Raw genomic sequence first — 19,585 nt, forward strand, 5'->3', positions numbered from 1 at the left:
CGCACTCTTGAATCATTACATTTACATCTTTTCTGCTCCCAAAAAGATATTAACCGACCACGGACAGAATTTTATATCTAGTTTGATGCAACAGTACGAAGACGCGTTCAAAATCAAACATATCGAAACGACATCCTTCCACCCACAAAGCAACGGATCTTTAGAACGAACACACGCAGTAGTAACAGACATGTTAAAATCGATACAGCGAAATTCGGACGAAGAATGGGACGATCAACTTAACTTCGTATGCCTTGCATATAACACAATGATACACGATTCCACTGGTTACACGCCATTCGAACTCACCTTTGGACACCAAGCCAATCTTCCCTCCACAATATCCAAGAATCCCCAACGCACATACGCAGACGAAGTCACGTTCCGCAAAAAAGAATGGGACTCTAGACTCCAACACGCTCGCAAAACATTGATCAAAAGTAAACAGCGATATCAGCGCGACCAAAAACGTAAAATTATAAAACCTCAATCAGTTTTCAAAGAAGGAGACTCCGTTCTAATACATAACGATCATAAAAGGCATAAACTTGATGTGGAATGGTTAGGACCATACACGATTGATAAAGTATGTACTCCATACTATCTGATTCAAGACAAAAAGATACACGGTAATCGTCTAAAACCTTACTTTCCAGGTCGACGCTCCTCTTTGCCGGAATAGTATCCGCGCAAATAAATATCACACCATTAGAAGGAAACTCGGTATTCGTAAAAGATATAGGAAAACGATATTTGTACAGCGAAACTGCCAATATTATAGTAGGATTAGACACTAGCGAAATATACGAGCAGATAAGCACAATAGAATCATATAAATTAACAATAGACTCACATGCAACCAGCAAAGAATACGCCGAAGAGTTAGACGGATTACAAAATCGTATCAATAACCTAAAACAACTCGCAAAACACTTGAAAGCGTTAACACATATCCGAAGCATACGAGGTTTACTCAACATCATAGGTTTCGTATCGAAAAGTCTGTTCGGAACTCTCGATGATGACGGTTTTACGGTCATAAACGAGAATATGGACAATTTCGACAACCTTATTAAAATTAAAACCATAATAAATAAAACGATAATCAAACCACACTTATTAGGAAAATTGTAAACTCAGAAAACTTAAACCAGTTAGAGAAATCATATAGCGATATACTAAAACAACAACGGCAGGCAAATATCGATAGATTTATTCTTAAGATGATCATGAAACTCGACACCACGATGCAAACTTTACATTTCCAATTAAATAAAATACTTAACGTCAAATACGAAATCACAACAAAAACCCTAACGCTCAAAACAAACGATAGTTTTACTCATCTGCTAGATAAACTCGAGCGAACACCAAAGGTAATAGATAACTTACAAGGCTATAAAACCACAATCGATGAACTAGGCGACGAGATAGAAACTCTTAATTTCGAACATAGAATCAAAAAAATACGCTATTGGGGACTAACCACGCTCCAGATATTAGGGTACATAGGGTACATAGCATTAGGCATACTAGGAATATATGGATTAAACAAAATACGGGTATTCGAATATATCAGGAAATATATACCGAACAAATTATGTATCAATCTATTTTACTGCCGAAATGAAATCGTAATCAACAGCAACAATGCGACAGCACCACCAGTACCACGCACCCTGGCCTCGACACCCAACATCTATATTCCAACCAACACATACCACCTCGAGGAAGAGGAGGAATCAGCTGTAATTTTCAAGCAAGTGAAATTCCGAGTGAAATTCGAACAGCTATATGAAAAACCAAACTTTCGGGCGCCTTATCACGTGTGGCCGTTCGGTCAGCATCCGTTCGCAGCCGTCTGGCTGGCATTCGGTTACTCTAGCCATTCTCAGAAATATATGATAAGTAAGACCAAAACCTTCTCCCACTCCAACGAATAAAAGAATATAAATACTCTAAAAAGTTAGTCTAAAAAGAAATTCTCAACTACCCTAAGCATCGAAAGTGTATCATCGCGAAAATAAAATTGTACAAATTGAGTAAAAAAATAAAGATCTCGATCTCCTGTTCGGAAATTGACAAGTTTCTTGTTTTTTTCTTAATTTTTACACGACACGCTACACGACGTATAAGCAAATAAACATCATCTGTAATAAACGATTACCGCAGAACTATTTTGCTTTCCAGTACATTATATTTACTATTACATTGGAACAAAATGAATCGTTGACAAAAATTACTCAAAGAAAAAATGTCCATCCGTTTAAAGAATTGTCAATAGATTTCATCGCTTTAACCGTTTGGTTATCTAAACGGAATAACCGAGGTAAAGCTTCTCTAATTTCTAAGATCTCTATATCTAGCTTAACAGCGATTGCAAGTAAAACATCGATAAAGCACAACTAAAAGTAGCTGTGAAATAAATGTCCTACGCGACAAACTCTATCCACGGACAGATATTCGACTTGTCCCATTTAGGAGGAACAAAGCTGGTAGGAGGAAACAACTCGCTAACAAGAGAGGTCGCAAAAGTTGCAGGTTTACTCGAATCACGTCGATCCGAAACGTTTTCGCGGCAGTTTCGCCCTGAAACGAGCTTAGCCTTCAGAAAAACCTTAAACCGCAGTCGTTCGGAGGAAACAGCGAATTTGTCCAAAGTGTCGTTACGGATGAGTTAGTGATCTCGAGAAAAATACCTTTTTCCATCGTTTGCTGGCAAGTTGATGGAGCTGGTGCTCGCGCGCGATCATCTTCCGCCAGTATAAATTCCACTTTTTAGCTGCAGGTAACGAGCGCGATCCGCAACGAGCAACAAGAATCGGCAAACTGGCCAAAGCATTATGGCGCGTGTGCAACTACGAAGAAACGAATATACGGAAACGGAAAATAGAAAGAGAGAGGACGAACGAGTCGGATTCTCGCCGTTATGAATCGCGCAATCAAGGCTGTAGACACTTGAGCGAGGAACTTCGGACAGCTGATGCCTGGCTACTTCCGGTTGTTGTTAAAAGCGTTCGCCAGGATTCGCAACTTCTGTCGTGGAGTGTGGGGCTCGAAGGGTGGCGCGGATCTCGCCCCGCTACGTTTCCGCGCGAACGAACCGAGTAATTTCGACAATTACCTACCTAAAACGGCTTTGAATACCAACGAAAATAGTTACCAGAGCAAATAGTTTTCTTTGCCCTCGCTGTAATTTGGCCATTCCGTTAAGGACTCGCTAACATTCAGTAATAATTCCTCTACTTCCTATTTTTCTCCCATTTCCTAGCGGAGGATTTAACGTAACGTAGTTTATTAGTTCGGCGCGTTCTTCTATTTTATAGAGTCGAGCATAAGCGAAAGCATGATAGCGTACATGAAGTACAGCATTTTTTCTCAGTAAAGAATCATTTCCACTATAAAAAAAATTTTCAAATTTATCTTCAGATACCAAGCTTCTTCTTGAACAAAGGATCGATAGAACTGTAGACGATTAAAAATTCATACTTGGGTATTTAATACACAGTGATGTATAATTCCAATCCCGATGAGAAATTCAACGCGAAACCGTGGTGTCTCGTTTCGTTTCCGGAGATAATTTGATTTGCGTTTATTTACGCGACGCGCAGCTGCAGATACATGCATAATTGATCGAGAAGCATTTCCTTGTCACCGGTAAAAATTCATCTTTGGCATCTTCCGGGTTTGCACGCGAGCTTGTGGGATCTAGAGGTAAAATATTTATACTGACAAAATCCAAGACCGTTGACGTAATCCGTGCACGGGTACCGCATAGGACGCACTATCTTCGAAGAGAGGAGCGGTACCTAAACTCGTTTCTCGTGGATGGACGTCCCTTCTTTTCGTTTGCACGGCGGCGTTTCTCCCTTTGAATCGACATCAGGACACCATGGCATACGGAATATGATATTCCACTGCCGAAAAAAAGATTTTCCTCGAGCAAGTCATTATGGATCGAATGGAAGAGACGCGCAGCTGTTTAAACAGAGTTACCTTATTCGAATTGGCAATTTACAACGAACAACCTGCTGTACTTTGCGCCACGCCTTATCGTTTGATATCACGTTCGCGTTTTATTCAATACAGGATCGTACCTGTCGATAATGAAATCATTCGTCTGCCAGATTTAACGTAAAATGTTTGCTTTCGATATTTTCGAAGTATTTTCTTTGGATAATCGAATAATAACTTTTACGAACGAAGATATGGCAAATACCAAATGTTTGCACTGTTTGTTGTTTTATTCGATACATTAATAAAGCGAAGTAGGTTTGCTGTTTTTCGGTGATTTTAGCCAGGGATGTTCTGTCGTATAATATTATATAATTGTGAATAAATTAAATAAGAACACACCAAATTTTTGTTAAACGTTTCCATATTTTTCTAGAGATTAATTATTTTTCTAGAGAGAGTTTTGAGAACATAAATTTAATTGCGCGTTACTGTACCTGATGGTATGACTCTGTGCTGCGATACGTATCCGTATCGTCAAAAAATATGATCGATTTTTTAATAACAAATTTATTTTTAACACGACTCAAGAAATAGAAGCTCCACAGAGTTGAAGCTCCACCGAATGTTGTAACAATATCCCATAATTTGTAAATTATTTGATATTTTATAGAGTAAAATTTATATTTGCATATTTAAATTTCCCATAAATATATAAATATCTACAGGCAATTAGTAAACTGCTTGTGTAATTGATCATATATAAGCGTGCTAAAATGACATAATAATTTGTAAATACGACAAGATCGCATATTTAAATCAATGTTAGTATTCAAGCAATTAATATGCAACCTACTTATTTGAAAATCCAACTTTATTTGACTATATATTTACTAACGTTATTAATCCTGAAAATATCTCAGAAGAGAGAGAGAGAGAGATTTAAAAGACACATAAAAATTTTTAATATTTAAGTTGACGGTGCTTTCGATGCGAAACGTATTAATTGGATATTTTGCGGAATTTTGTAGATTAATATTATGAAATGTAAAATACAATTATGAGATTGACGCGAGTGCTATTAATTTTACTATATACAAATAATGCTGTTACGTCGCGCGAGATGGTCCGTGCGACGTCGCTCACGGTCAGGACGCCGAGGCCTGCTCATCGTCACACTGACCCGCAATAGATCCAAGGAACCACCATTAACCACATCTGTTAGTTATTCAATTCTATTCACACAAACATCTTCGGTTTATGGGTGGTCCCTTAAACAGTCCTTCGGTTTCTTGCACGCTCTTACTGATTACGGAGAAAGCAGATGTGCCCAGCGAAATAGCTGGTTTTTCCCCAGGAACAAGGGCACCACATGTGCAGGAGACTTTCTCCTTGTATTTTGTTTCTTAACATTGGCTAGAACCAATGGGCATCGCGGATCGTTACCCTCACTCTTCTAACGAAAAGTGTGAACTACGAATCCGCGTTCTTAGTTCAACAAGGATACACCCACATCGAGCTTTCTTCCTAAATAGTACGAGACGGATCAATCACTGTTCTAACACCCCTCGGACAGTCAAGTCTACTGTTCTAATATCCCTCGGGCAGTCAAGTTCTCTATTCTAACATCGGGCAGTCAAGTTCTCGGTGCTCTATCTATCAAATCGATCAACCTTCGGGTCCATCACGGTGCTTTCCGACACGACGAATTCAAACACGTTCGGTTCACGTTATAATTATTGTAATCCAGTGTAAATAAATGTACATATATTATATAACTTTGAAGTCCAGTTATATTCCAACCCAATCACCCCCTATTCTCCCAAAAGAAATAAGAGGATCGCCCTGCTCGTGGTGTCGATTCGTGCAATCGTAACGGGAATTTACGACTCCCGTTGACGCGCTACAACGCGACCGTCTCCCCGCGACTGGACGAAAATACAAATGCCTTTTCCTTTCGATCTGTCTATCAGTAATGCGTAATATAACATAGTCAAGGCAAAAGACTCATATTATTCGAGTAAATATCATTGTATTTATGTACAGGAAGTTCTATTCGTTAAATTATACGAATACGAATTCTCGAAAGAAAGTTTCAAACTGTCTGTTTCAATAACAACCACTTAACTTAATTACTTTTGAATATTCAGTTATATAAACGGAATCAGGTAATGGATTCCTTCTCGGTCATTTAGGAAAATCAATTAACTAATGCGCAATTGTCATAAACAAGTAAACTAATGTTGCTCAAGCATCTCTTGCTATTATACGATAAATTAGCCTTCGCTTTAAGACACAATGGAAATACCTTTATGGAATCTTGTACCTAAAAGTAGAATCATAAAAGAATAACCTGGTCATATGTTTTTCTAAAAAATGATCAACGAGCTTCAGAAGGAATTCCGATCATAAATAGAGTCGTAAATCAAACTTTTATATCGTTAAAAAATATTTCGATAATTATAGAATTATATACAATTCTAAGCTAGATAAAAGATTTCAATAAAAGTCATAAGATTATAAAGCACGATGATAAGTAAAAACTAATATTAGAGATAAATAACTTCGCAAAAAACTAGCAAATGTACGTATAAAATCGTCAAATTCCCGTCTAATCGTCTGCTACGTCCTAAAGCCAGAAAAGTGGACTCGAGAATTAAAGTGAGTAAGTGCAAACATGAATCAACACGGGCCATATTGTTCGCCAGCTATCTATCCAAGATTTAAAGGCGTCGTCGTCTGCTTTCAATCGGCATTATTCCTGACCCGAATCAAACCGCATAGATCGCAGAACGCGCGAGATCTTTTTCTCGATGAACGAAGGAACTGCCATTGTCCTATCCTCGGTACGATCCGCCCGCGGAACAAACGGTCGTAGGATTCGACGTGTAAACGATATCGCCAACTGTCCATTGTGCCCAACCGATAATTCTTTCCGCCTGGCCGCCGAGGAGCCGAGAAACTTTCGGCATCCGGCGCCGTCTTCTTCCTCCATAAATCAGAGATAAATCACTTTTAAACTCACGCTGTTAACCCCAGGTCGCCGCTGTGCTTGCCAACGGACCAAAGTCGCGATCCCGCGGGAACACCGGAGAATCGATGACCCACGAGATAACGAATATGTCCCCGGGAACCCCTTAATATCGCGCCACCAATCGTCCAGCTCGTTCTTAATTAACATAATTCCGTAATGATCTAAATTACGTTCTCCTGCGAGAGTATCTAGGTTACCGATGACGCAGCACGGCGTTTCGTAGCGATCGCTCATTAATAATGCACGTTAAAGGAAGCTTCAATCGACCTTGTTACCGTTTGATCGACATCAATACACGGCAATTCCGGCGAGCGCTGTATAAAACGGGACCGAGCAAGTTTCGTGGGAACGTCACATCGTAACGAGCGCAACCCTGGAATAATCGAGCGACTTTGTTTGATTTGGAAAGCACCAGAAAGCTTCTTTTTTCACTGAGCGGTGCGTAACGATGATCAAATCACGTGGATGAATCGGTGATATCGAAGTTTGCGAGCTTTAGGGAAAAGTTCGTAAGTTTAAAGTTAGATGAGTTAAAGACTTTTGGGATGGATATCCGAGGAACGAGGGTTTGGCCTTTTCCTATAGAAGGTGGTAAACTCAATGGTAGGGCGGAGACAAAAATTTGAGAATGCTAACGGTAACCGATACTTTCTAGTATCGTGTCAGATTCGTAGTTACGAATTTCAGAAAATGCAGGTTACGCTATATTTGTAAAAGAATTTTGATACGATGTATGAATGGACAACGATCATAGATAAAATGCTACTAGGCAATTTATAAGGCATAGGGGTTAAAAACATGGCGGAGGTAGATGTAATGAGCCTAAGAAAAATAGTAAAAGTCCTCGCGTTCCGTATTAATGGCTATTGGAACAAACACGTCGAATACGATTCTGTCCCAATAATTATTTAACACATGATTAAAATTAGAATTACCGACCCTACGAGACTACCATGTTTCGGATCTTTTGCTTTTACAATTATCGGTTAACTTGCAAAATTAACGGTGGTCTTCACTGAAATACGCAGAAGCCTAATCCGTCGAACGTTGCGATCTTTATCTTGATGGAACAAAACGGATCATACGTAATTCGATAAAATAATATAAAACGAAAAATGCATCCATTATTTCCTTATAAAACGAAAGAAACTTTTCGGACCACCTAATACGTACATATCTATTTGTTTTCATTACGACGTTAATTATAATTATTCATATCTAGATATTAGAGATTGATAATTCTAGCGTTAGTCTATTCCATCTGCCACATTTTCGCTTATTAATTGCAATTCAATGCCACAGAACAATATGGATCGTAAGCAAATGTAATCGATGTTAGTAATACTGAACGCTATTGCCAGCACATGTGATACCTCGGTTTCCTTCCCTCAACAGAGAAATCCAACTGGGACACCCTTCGTGGAATCCAATCTCGCCTCAAAGAGGCTCGTCTGTGCTCCATGGCGTATTCTCCCGAAAGTTCTGTGACTCGCAGCTTCAATTACCGAGTTCTCGATCAATTAAGCCGTGGCGAGATAATAAATTAGTCGAAACAATCGAGTATCGTGATCGAAATGATATTCGAATGCGACGAGGAAAAAAAGACGATCATAGTTGTGTATATTTAACTCTCTACGCGATGACACCTAAGTCCATGTCTTCCTCGCATGTTAATAACAATCTGATACGAATACCCATATATCTTCCTTTGCCTACCGCTGTGAGGAAACGTTAGGCGAAATAACAAGGCCTTCGTTTACGAGAAAATCTACGTAAGATAAACAAGAGGAAGTTACAAGAACAAATAAATTCTAGACCGACAGTAGTGGAGGTAATAATTCCCTAACGTCGTTTGTTTAGATATCGGAGATTCGAAGTATGCAAAGAGTGGACATAATAATCGGACTAACGCCAGAAACCATCGTTCAATAATTTCGAGCGACGTAGCGTCATGGAATGTTCAAGGATTTATATAACTTTCGTAAAACACGTATTAACTAGGCATAAAATAAGAGAAAATCAAAGAACAATCAGGATAAAACGCTTTATGGATGGTATATAAATTAGAAATAATCCGGGCCAATATAGAAATGTCTTTATCCGCAATAAAGCTGCAGAGGGTAGCATAATAATATCGGTGGTGCAGCGGTAGGGAAAGAATGGTCTGCGGAAGGTTGCCGAAGACATATGTGCTGGATAACCCACGGTTACCCAGAAGTATTCGTAAATTACTTCGTTAATGCGCGTCGACCCGGCAAGTCCTCCGTTAATTCAGAGGAACTTCCCATTATCCTTATCGAGCATTGAAATATCGTGTGGGAGCCGTAGTTCGTACGACTATTCGCTAAACACGAATAAGAACGTAGCCATGCATACATAGGAAATAATGGTATGTCCGTAGCAATTCGCGATTACCCTGGCAAGCCGTATCTAATGGCGAGAAATGGAACGGTGTTTTCCGTTCGCTGAACAATTTCGCGAGAATCACTAGAGGCCAAAGAGGATTAAAAAGGTTGGAAGAAAATGGCCTGGAGAATCTTTACGTATATCTCCAGAGATAAATAGAAGTAGAGACGCGTATGCTTCTTTCTGTTTGCGTTTCTTCCTCTGTTTTCGCAATCTTTTAAACGAAATTTCAAATTGAATGAAACGTCAAAGTGCATAAATGGTATTTTGTCGATACGATAAAGCAGAGATATTAAAACGCTAGAAATATTGAATTATTATTTTTTTATTATTTGTATAATTTATTATTATTAGATTACAGTTTCTTCTTTCCTTCTTTTAATTAGGCTGATTTCGAGAAGCGGGATAAATTCGTTTATACCTTCGAAATTTTCCACAGATGCGTAAAAACTCACAGTCCGCAATAATGACCGCGATTCAAACGATACTATCTTCCTTATATTTTTAATTATCGCGTAATTGCTCGACCTATCGTCTACGCGATAAAATGACCAGCATACTAGTTACGAGTTAATATTTCCGATTCGTCAGACGCATTTCTAAATCAGATAGACGCGCTATGTTACTCTCGTATGTACATACTCGTATATATCGACGCGGCCTACTTTAAGTTCGACTTCACTTCGAGCAACCTCCCTTCGACCGTTTCTTCTATCGCTAAAAGTTCCTTTTAACCTATGTAGCCCAGCTCTTACCGGATACTCTCGCTCGATGATGCATGGAAGTTCTAAAATTTCTTGTTGGTGCCATCCGAATCTCGAACGACCTTCGCTATAGGAGTAGGAAGAAGCAAGAGAGGAAAAAAGAAGAAAAGCGACTTCTCCTCGGTCGACATTAACCTGGAAAGGCGGACCGTCGCAACCTGCGCGAAAATATCCTGCGAGCAACACCTACACGGTCTCGTCGGTCCCTTTAATTTCCATCTGCCTACTCCGACACCATCGTCGACCAGAACGGATTGCTTTCGGGGAAAATAGACGAGCCCTGTGTTCCGGTGGAACGAAGGACGACTGCGATTTCACGAATGATTTCACTGGAACGCGTATAACTCCGCGGAAAGACGGAATACATGCCGCGCTCCACGTTCCGAGTTTTCTTCGAGTAGAATAGAAGCCTCTGAATCACACTTTCGCGCACCACCTACTGTGAAAACATTCCCAACCGACAATTTCACCGCCACAAAACGAAATGCGTTTATTGTTTTAACCTCCGCTATTGTTTGTTTTCCACATAGTTGCGACAGCGGTGAAAGTAGAACGTTTTGGAAGCTCGAGAGTTTGGATCATTAACTTTTATTTATTTAAATTTAACTTTTATTGAACTAGTATTGTAATGTATTTTTTGACCAGTAGTAAAAATTTTCTTATAATTAGACGAGATACAGAAGAATCGTTATCGTTATCGTCTTTTTGATTTTATAGTTTTAAATCGATCACGGCAGAGTCAAGAATTGTGTCGTCATCGTTTTTTCACGTTTTAAGGTAATCGTTAATTTTAGGGGACGCAGCTCCGATGACCTTGATCTTGACAACATACGTCAAGATTAAGATAACCGAGGCCACTTTCCCTAGAGTCTACGTTTATCTTTAATTCTATCATTTAATGCAATGTACATAACATTCAGACAATGTACATAACATAACAACAGAAGTATATGTTAAGTAAAAGTTAGGGAATCGACAAACTTTCATTCGATAGCTTGGCCGATACCTTTTAAATTAGCATCCAAACCAGGTTTATTTATCGTGACACTGGAGAAATTAATTGTCATAGAATTTTCCATTACTGCGAAAGAAGATATTTCCACGAGTCACTTGAAGTTTTATATGGTTTCCATCCGACAAAAATATCCGAAAGTAGGACATATACTTTAGGAAAATCGATGCATTCAATTTCGCGTGCAATTTATAATACGGAAAAGTTGATAGCCAGAAGCAACGTAAAAAAATCGAACGCAGCGAGAAGAAAATTCGAAGAAAGACACCGGGAAGCGAATCGAAAAAGAATCTAACTAATCTGAAATTTACAGAAAAGCCAAAAGCAAAATAACGAAAAATCGGTTCTTCCACGTTTTTAATTTCTGTATAAATAAACGATGAAGATGTTCAGAGCGAAAAATACAAACGGAGAGCGAAGAAGATAAATAGTATCGTTGAATATTCAAGAATGGTTGGTACATTATTATATAAGAAAGAAAAGTATACATTAAAACCTGTTTGCCATTTTGCCAGGACATCAGTTTGCAAATACGCGAGACAAACCTGGTAATATATGGATAAAGATATGATAAAGAGAATTACTTCAACACAGCTCTGTTAGAACTTGAATTCGGAACTATTAATAAATTTTGTATCGATTGCTTTTGAACTGGCGTACGAACGTTATTTTCTCTTTTCAATAGTCATAATAATTTATATACACGCGTGTAACTTGTATTTTGGAATAGGCATAAAAGCAAGAAGAAATGAGACAAGTATAACAAACATTTGCACGAGTACATGGAATATTCGGATGATCTAGAGAGTTGCAGCAGGGGAAGTCGTTGAAATTTCGCGACATAAACGAGCGTCATTTGACGCTACTTTCGATACGGCTAGAGTTAGTAGAGCAGAAAACAAGCTAATTCAAAGGCAGCGACTCGACGTTCCTATGAACGAAAAGGGGCTTAAAGGAAGCACATCGATCGATGGTGCCGGCTTTAATAGCCAGTGTTTATCGTCAATACGAAACTCTTGAGGCGAAGACACCTTATATGTGTAGGACGGTCTCTTATGCTCTGTCAGACACAAATCAGAGATGTGCCTTTGATTACAAACGCTGACTGAAAGCTGAAGAGCCACGTACGTTTGGCAATTAGGGAAATATTTCGAGTTTCCTTCGAGTCTAATTTCAGTTTTCCTCAGTTACGCAAACGTAATTAACGTTTCATCGGTGGACAAACATTTCATACTTTAGAAACGTACGTACAACGTTATAATTAAGTAAATGTAACGAAGATCGGTATATACATCTTAGTGAATGTTTAAAATGTAATCGTTTTTGATCGCGATCTGACACTATAAGTCAGCTTTTTATAACTTTCGTAATTATTTATTCAATCTCCTAGATGGATTTTATTTTGGCTATTCATCCGAGAAATAGCTTTGCCAATTAACTACGTACAATATCCGTCTGGATGTCTGGATCGTAAATAGCAATTCAATTTGCTGTTTAATAAGATATATCAATAAAATTGCTTTCGCGATAAAACTTCGCTGTTCTATTCGTGTGCATTGCACAACACACGAAACGAGCGTTCTAAAGATAGATTCGATTCAGCAGACAAACGCTATATCCAGTCAAATGGGGATTCACACATGTGGGAAAACTACACGAGGGGAGAAACGATTGAGAAAAGGGAGGAATTCGTGCAAGGAACTGTTACGATTGAGAGTCATGGTTTGAACCAAGACTGCGTGACTTAGGTATATAAGCTAAGATATTGGTACAGGAATGGACGGAACGTTGTACGACTAACAACGGGATCCACTTAAGGGAAGCGTGGATAAGCTGGGATCTTCTAAGATGAGTGTATCTCGTAATCTGCTATCGCGTGGTAACTAAAATAACTTTACGACGGATATCTAAAATAAACTGTACGAATTAAACCGAATAAAAGGATATCCGATGTATAAGATCTAGAATACGACCGTTCTCGCAATAATTAGTATTTGAACAACGAAGAATATATCCCTCGACTAGAATTTTTTCTAAAATAAAATTTTAGAAATTATAAATTTTAAATGCTCGCGTGTGGGAAAAATGTAATAAAGTCGGTACTAGGATAAAGTGGAATATGTCAGGCGCAGAAATTGTACCGATTCGGTAGGACTTAATATTTCCTGCGGAGAAGCGTACTAGCTCAAACAGCAGACAGTTGGACTCCGCGAAGTATTCGTAGGAAACGGAACAGACTCGCTTCCGCGTCGATACGTTCAGTCAGTTTCCTTCCAGGTACTTTAGCAATCAATTCACCAAGTGGGAGCAGACCCGAAAGGTTGACCTATATAGCAGAACCGACAGGCGTGATAATCGATCGATCGCGGAAATTCGCGCATAGCCTGAACGCGCGACCAAGTCCAGGAACGGTCGGTGACCCTCTTCATAGCCGGCTCTCTCGTCCCTCTTCCGTACCGGTTCATCCTTTGTTCGTCAGGGTTTACACTGGAAACAGCCGCTTCGGTGCTGTTGTACTTAATTAACGCGCTACCTTTCAACGTTCGGTCGAGGGCTTGATCCGACAGCCAGAAACCGGCCGTGCTTTCACCGCTTGATCATTTCGGCAAACAGCGGACGGACCGCGCAAACTGATTTGACAAGGAGGACACGTCTCGTTGTCCCCGTCATTGACGCGTGCGCGCGCCACGCGTTTCTACATATACGCGTGAATAACACGCGAAGAGATGAATCGTGACGCACGAGTCGCGAAATGACGTGTCACGATTCCACCGGAACCGACGGAAATCTGCACAAAGAACGCCTGATACCATTTCACGCCGCGATAAACGATCGTTCAAGCACGATCAAAAGACTCCGTGTCTTTGGCAAGCCAGGCCTTTCGATGGCTTGCTCGTACAACTTGATTAACGCTCACCCACGGCGTTGTTCGATCAAGGATTCAATCCAGGACCGGATTTAATGATTTTGGTAAACAACGCCTACAAGGACAAACAAAGGGATTCCGCGTCTGTTGTCGGAATAGCGGCTGAATAGCAATATGATGAGGCTTACCGAGCGAATCGAATAGAACCGATGGGAGCTGTAATTCCGATTGGATAGCATAGAAAGCAAAATATCGCCGGTGGCATTACCAGCGATCAACCCACCCCCTTCTGTCACCGAATAGAATGTTTGCTTTCGAGATTTGTCGTTCGACCACTGTATCTTCCTCCACTATAGATCATTACGAGGATGTTCAATTATGAGCGCGATGGGTACCAGTTTATCCCTTGAAACGTCGACTTTCGTTTGAATGTCTAATTAGCGCGAAAGATACTTATTAAATAATATCTTCATCGATCATTCGATACAAAACTGACAAAAATTATTTCAATATTTGAATGCGCCGTTTCTTCAAATGCCTCGTTCTTTCTCTCCGTTCTTTTTACCTTGCCTTCTCTTCACATCGGAGAATTAACGCAAATCCGATTCTGTGAATTTCCAATGGATATTTTCAATACCCATCTCTTAACTGCTAACTAATTCAATAAACAATTTTACACGACTTTTCGTATCGCTTTCACATTTTTCACGTTCGAAATCACGTTGGTGGCGCATTAGACAAGATCCATAAAGTCACTCGCGAATTTGAATGAAACGGCGCGATTGACCTTATCTTAAAGCCAATCAGCACGACGGTACAATTTAACGGCATCGCGAGTTACGCGTCTATGTCCGATTTCTTTATCCGAGAACGTGATACGACCATAACATCGCGATAACAGCACGGACGACAAAGGGTCGTTGTTCACACGCGACTCGTCACACATGCGACAATATGTGCACGCATGTGATACAACGGGGTGCAGAACAGTGCGTGACCAGCAAACGGACTGGAGCATAGACGATTCAGCCTTGAAAATCAATATGCCGCACAGGCGGTAATTTTCACTCGAAAGCCCGCGTCTTACGTTAATGACCATTCGTAAGAAACTTTTAACGAACAGCGAACGACGTTTCTTATCGCAGCTTCTGCGTGAGTTTCATTACTTCGAATAATAGTGCGTTAATTTCTGTGTTTCTTTTTCTTTTTCGTACAAGTTTCCCCTGGTAATTGGGAGTTTTGACGTTTATAAAATGCAAATTTAAACGTTGCATTTGAAATTATTGCTACGCAGATCTTGGTCACGACAAGTGAAAAATAGACTCGTGACTAGTGATCATTTTGCCTTCGAATAATCAATAACATGCGCTAGAAGAAACATTCGTGGCAAACTTGTGAATAGGATGCAACTAAATTGAAAAGAAAGAAATAGTCATTTTCAAGTATGTACGGTTTATGCTCAATAGTTTCAGTTCTGGTCAAACGACAGAATTAAATTTATAATTTGAAAATTCGAAAAACATTATTATAGAAAGTTTTGTTACGTAGAAACGCGGGATCTGTTACTATACAATACAATACTATACGATAGAATCGCGTTTCAATCTCCGCTCGGTGTTTGCTTACAACTTTGTAACGAAGCCTCTGCAGAAATACTTGATCGATGTTTGTTTCCCATTTTTTGTTTGTAAATTATGATTCTTTAATTTCATTAGAAAAATTGCAAATGTTCCGTGGACAATATTTTACCTCGTTGACATTTTCCAATTTCATATTTTATTCTTATTTTCATTTTAGCAACCATAGAAGATCTATAATGTTTCCAACAAATATATAACGTAAGATTGAAACGCGTAGTCGTACATATTAATAAGAATTTTTGAGATATTTTCGAACGTTAGAAAAATACATTGGATCGAAAATCATACGCGAAAGGATCGTTAATCATTATCAATAGCGTTGTTCGCGCGTCGTTTTTAAACGTACATCCTCTGAAATAACAGATAATCGAAGATAATAATGAGTACAATATCGCTATTATGCGCTTAACCGAAGCAGATTACGTACGCAAACATTATCACTGACGTTTATTGTTGCTGCGCATCATGCGCAAGATACAACGAGAAGTACAAGAGGACTTCCTGCCAATCACTTTCGTATCCCTAAGCGGCTTAAGACAAGTTCTAAACTAGGCGAAAATTTTAAATTAGTTTTTACGTTAATCTCTTCGAATTATTACACACTGCGAAGCTGACGATGATAAAACTATGAACAGCATTATAATTAGGATACTGTTTCTGATGTACCAGATTCGCTTGGGTCTTCGTAGAATATATTTCACGTCATATGTTTCACGGTTAATAAAACTGCTTTCCCTCGCATTATCCGATCTATGTGATTATTACTTTTTCAAAAATTCACAGTTTCAACGTTAGTTTGCACAATTTTTTATACCAATATATTTTTCTAACGCTGGATTAGATAATTTTGGAATTATTCTTAATGATATATTTTAAAAATTTGTTCTCCTACTATAAACATAAATCGTACAAACTATTTTCTCTGTTTATACGATCGCCTGTTATTTTGTATTAATATTCTCGGAAGAAAGAAAAATACGTAAAGTGTTCAGGCGATTTCGTTTTTTCAAGCTTCAGCGCGTGATAGTTGTAAGCTTTCATCGTGTCTATTTGAAGCTATTACTTACCGCTTCAGTATGTACAGGATGAGCAGCAAACAGCAAACCTGTCAAGGCAGCAAATCCTGGACGCAGTGATGCCACCGCTAGGCTCACCCTTGTGACCAAAACGCATGCAATGGCGTGCAGGGCAATATTCGTCGCGTGATACCAGCTTGGCGTTAATCCCGACATCAAGTAGTTCAACCTGAAAATACGGAAACGGGCTGAATTAAAACGTGCTTTGATAATGATCTCAGATGTTGCGTGGTAATTAATTTTATACCTTAAAAATATAAAAACGTATAAATTACATTTCCTTCTATCAATATTATCTATATTATATATTACAAAAGTTTTTAATTGATATATTAAAAAGATCTTTTTATGGATGTTTTGAAAATATAGCAAACAATTCGCGATGATAGCGACCAACGTTCAACAGAATTCTCCAACAAGATACAAAAGACAAAGTCGCTACTAATTCCGGCCGGAACTCGTAATGAAACATCGTAGAAAACATTAAGCCACGATTGTAATTAGACAATTACATTTACGTGTTATTAAAGTTTATTATATCTTCAAAGTCCATTAAAGATTCACCATTGTTATTGGTAGATATTATCATTGGATTTTACAATAAACCAGCAACAAACGAAGTATCAGCGAAACGATATACGCTTACGTTCCAGTAAAATCTCTCTCGACGTAAATACAAAACCTTATCTTCGGTATGCAATTCATCTAGTTGTTTCTGTCAATACCCTACCATCAGCTGACCACTCGAGAAATCGGAAAACAATGGGCGCAGCAGTCTTCCCGTTTATAACTACAGAGGATTTGACGGCGCAGCCGTGGCGAAGTTTTCACGGAAATCCGCTTAAGTCGACCAAGATAATCGGATTGTAGAAAACACTCCATACATCTATTCGCTCTGCTTCGTCCATTCACCGCAACCGGTGTACAATTTCTCTCTTGCTCGCTGCTTTTCTTGCTGTGTCGCCGGTGTTCCTCGCGCCACGTGTTTCGTTTCTAATGAAAGTACCCTGTGAAACTTCCCAACTCTCTATACCACGCGTTTTCTTCCATGACCATTGATCATCGAATACTTTATCTGCTGCAGTGGAAACGCTCGTCGTGCACGATCGAAGTAGGTGCTGTTGTAAGAAGCAACTCAAAATGCAATAAAATCAAGTGAAAATCAACCATCGCTCCAAAATCAAATCATTTGCCACTCTTAAACGCTGTAGCGGAGGAACATAAATCACATTTTCTAATTTTTATGGGGAAGAGACTTCGATACGTTGTCGATCAATTCCATGTTACCACAATTGCTTGTTTTATTTATTAACTAAACGCGTTCTTCCATTCCCTTCAAAAATTATATCGTTTGTCTCATTAATCGCGTCCTTGGCTTCTACAAAACTTCATCGTCGACTTAACTTCTCAATTATTTTGAAAAATTCGTCATCTTTGAATATAACAGGTGTTTTCATTTTCAATCTTATCTTGTTATACATTTAGTCTTAAAATTCTTCTACTTAATCACTTAATCACTTAATACTGTCTTTCTCTTCCAACAAATATAATTTCAATATTTAAATTGCCGCTTTTCGTTGCAAACGCTTCGATTCCAGTTACGAAGAAACACGAAGAAAGACGAAACAGCGTAAAGACCAAGAAAGTAAGCGCGACAGGCGGCTGAAAGAGAAAATTGTGGGTGAAGAACGAACGAGGATGGAAAATAGGTGAGACAGGGTACCAGCATCAGGACGAAAACAAACACGGTAGCTGCTGACGCGGTCGAGTAATAATTTTGAAACTCTGCCGACGGCATAAGTTCGACGCTCCTGGCGGACCGGAGATTGGCCTCGTTCCAGGTGTCAAGGATCCTGCTCGGCTGGAGGCGTATCCTGTCATCTCCTTGGCTCTGGATCAACCAAAGAACTCGGAAGTGTCAGTTGCACGTTCGTACGCAGATTTTACTGCGAATTTTATGAGACGTCGATGGACGATCTTGATCCAACTGATCTTGCTACGAAGCGGTGTAATATGTGGCGCGGATTCGAGGTGAAGAATTGTTATTTCAATCTGAGATGCCAAAGTAAATGGCGAGTTCATCTAATAAAATATAGTAACGCGAAAGCGTTAGTATTACATTGATAAGCTTCTGTATTATATGTTGATATATAATCAAAGAACGAAAGTAACGTTATAGTAGAGTAGTTGCGCGAAGTATAATTTCACTATATCGTTGAGATAAAGAATTTCTAAAAATGAAAATCTATCACACTGGTGTAATCTTATAAAATATCGCAAAGAGTTTTTCAGGTTTTGCATAATTTAAGCTGAAGTAGAGCTACATTCTGGTCGGAAACTTTTAGTAGTTACTGCATAAATATTAGTGCTTAATGCAACTTGAAAAGAGTTTAAAAATTCACAGATATGCAAGCGCAAAATTTAAGAGTATTAAGAAGGATTCTGAATTTTAAATGGATAATGTCAAGGATTAACCTTTATGATATTTAACGTTATTGTATAAATTTTAATTTGCTTTCTAACCTGAACTCCTTAAACTGTATTATTCAGCACACCTCGCGTTTCACATCGAGATTCAACTTGTTGTCAATTTTTCAAAATTAATCCACTCAATAATATCCCAACTCGTAAGAAAGTAGGTTTTCAAGTAAGTTCCGATGTTGGCCGGATATTCCAGGCATTTTCTTATTTTCTCATATTCCAGGAATTTCTTTATTATATTATGATCCAATGAAAGTCCGTATCAAGTGGACACGCGACTAGGCAAAACTATACAGTGAATTCCTTTATATGAATTAATAAAACGTTAACTGCCTCTGTGCAACTGTTCTTT

The 19,585-nt window shown here is 38.9% G+C and overlaps 1 protein-coding gene across 3 annotated transcripts in view; it reads right to left on the minus strand.

Moving 5' to 3' along the window:
* LOC139998278 (protein O-mannosyl-transferase TMTC1) overlaps positions 1-19,585 on the minus strand; it is a 284,183-nt gene that overhangs the window by 144,291 nt on the left and 120,307 nt on the right. For all 3 annotated transcript variants that reach the window (XM_072022734.1, XM_072022725.1, XM_072022744.1), the window contains exon 2: positions 16,744-16,921. In XM_072022734.1, the coding sequence (XP_071878835.1) occupies positions 16,744-16,921 (178 nt within the window). The remainder of the gene's footprint in view (positions 1-16,743; positions 16,922-19,585) is intronic.

Source organism: Bombus fervidus, chromosome 1, assembly GCF_041682495.2.
Source record: "Bombus fervidus isolate BK054 chromosome 1, iyBomFerv1, whole genome shotgun sequence".
NCBI classification, from domain to species: domain Eukaryota; kingdom Metazoa; phylum Arthropoda; class Insecta; order Hymenoptera; family Apidae; genus Bombus; species Bombus fervidus.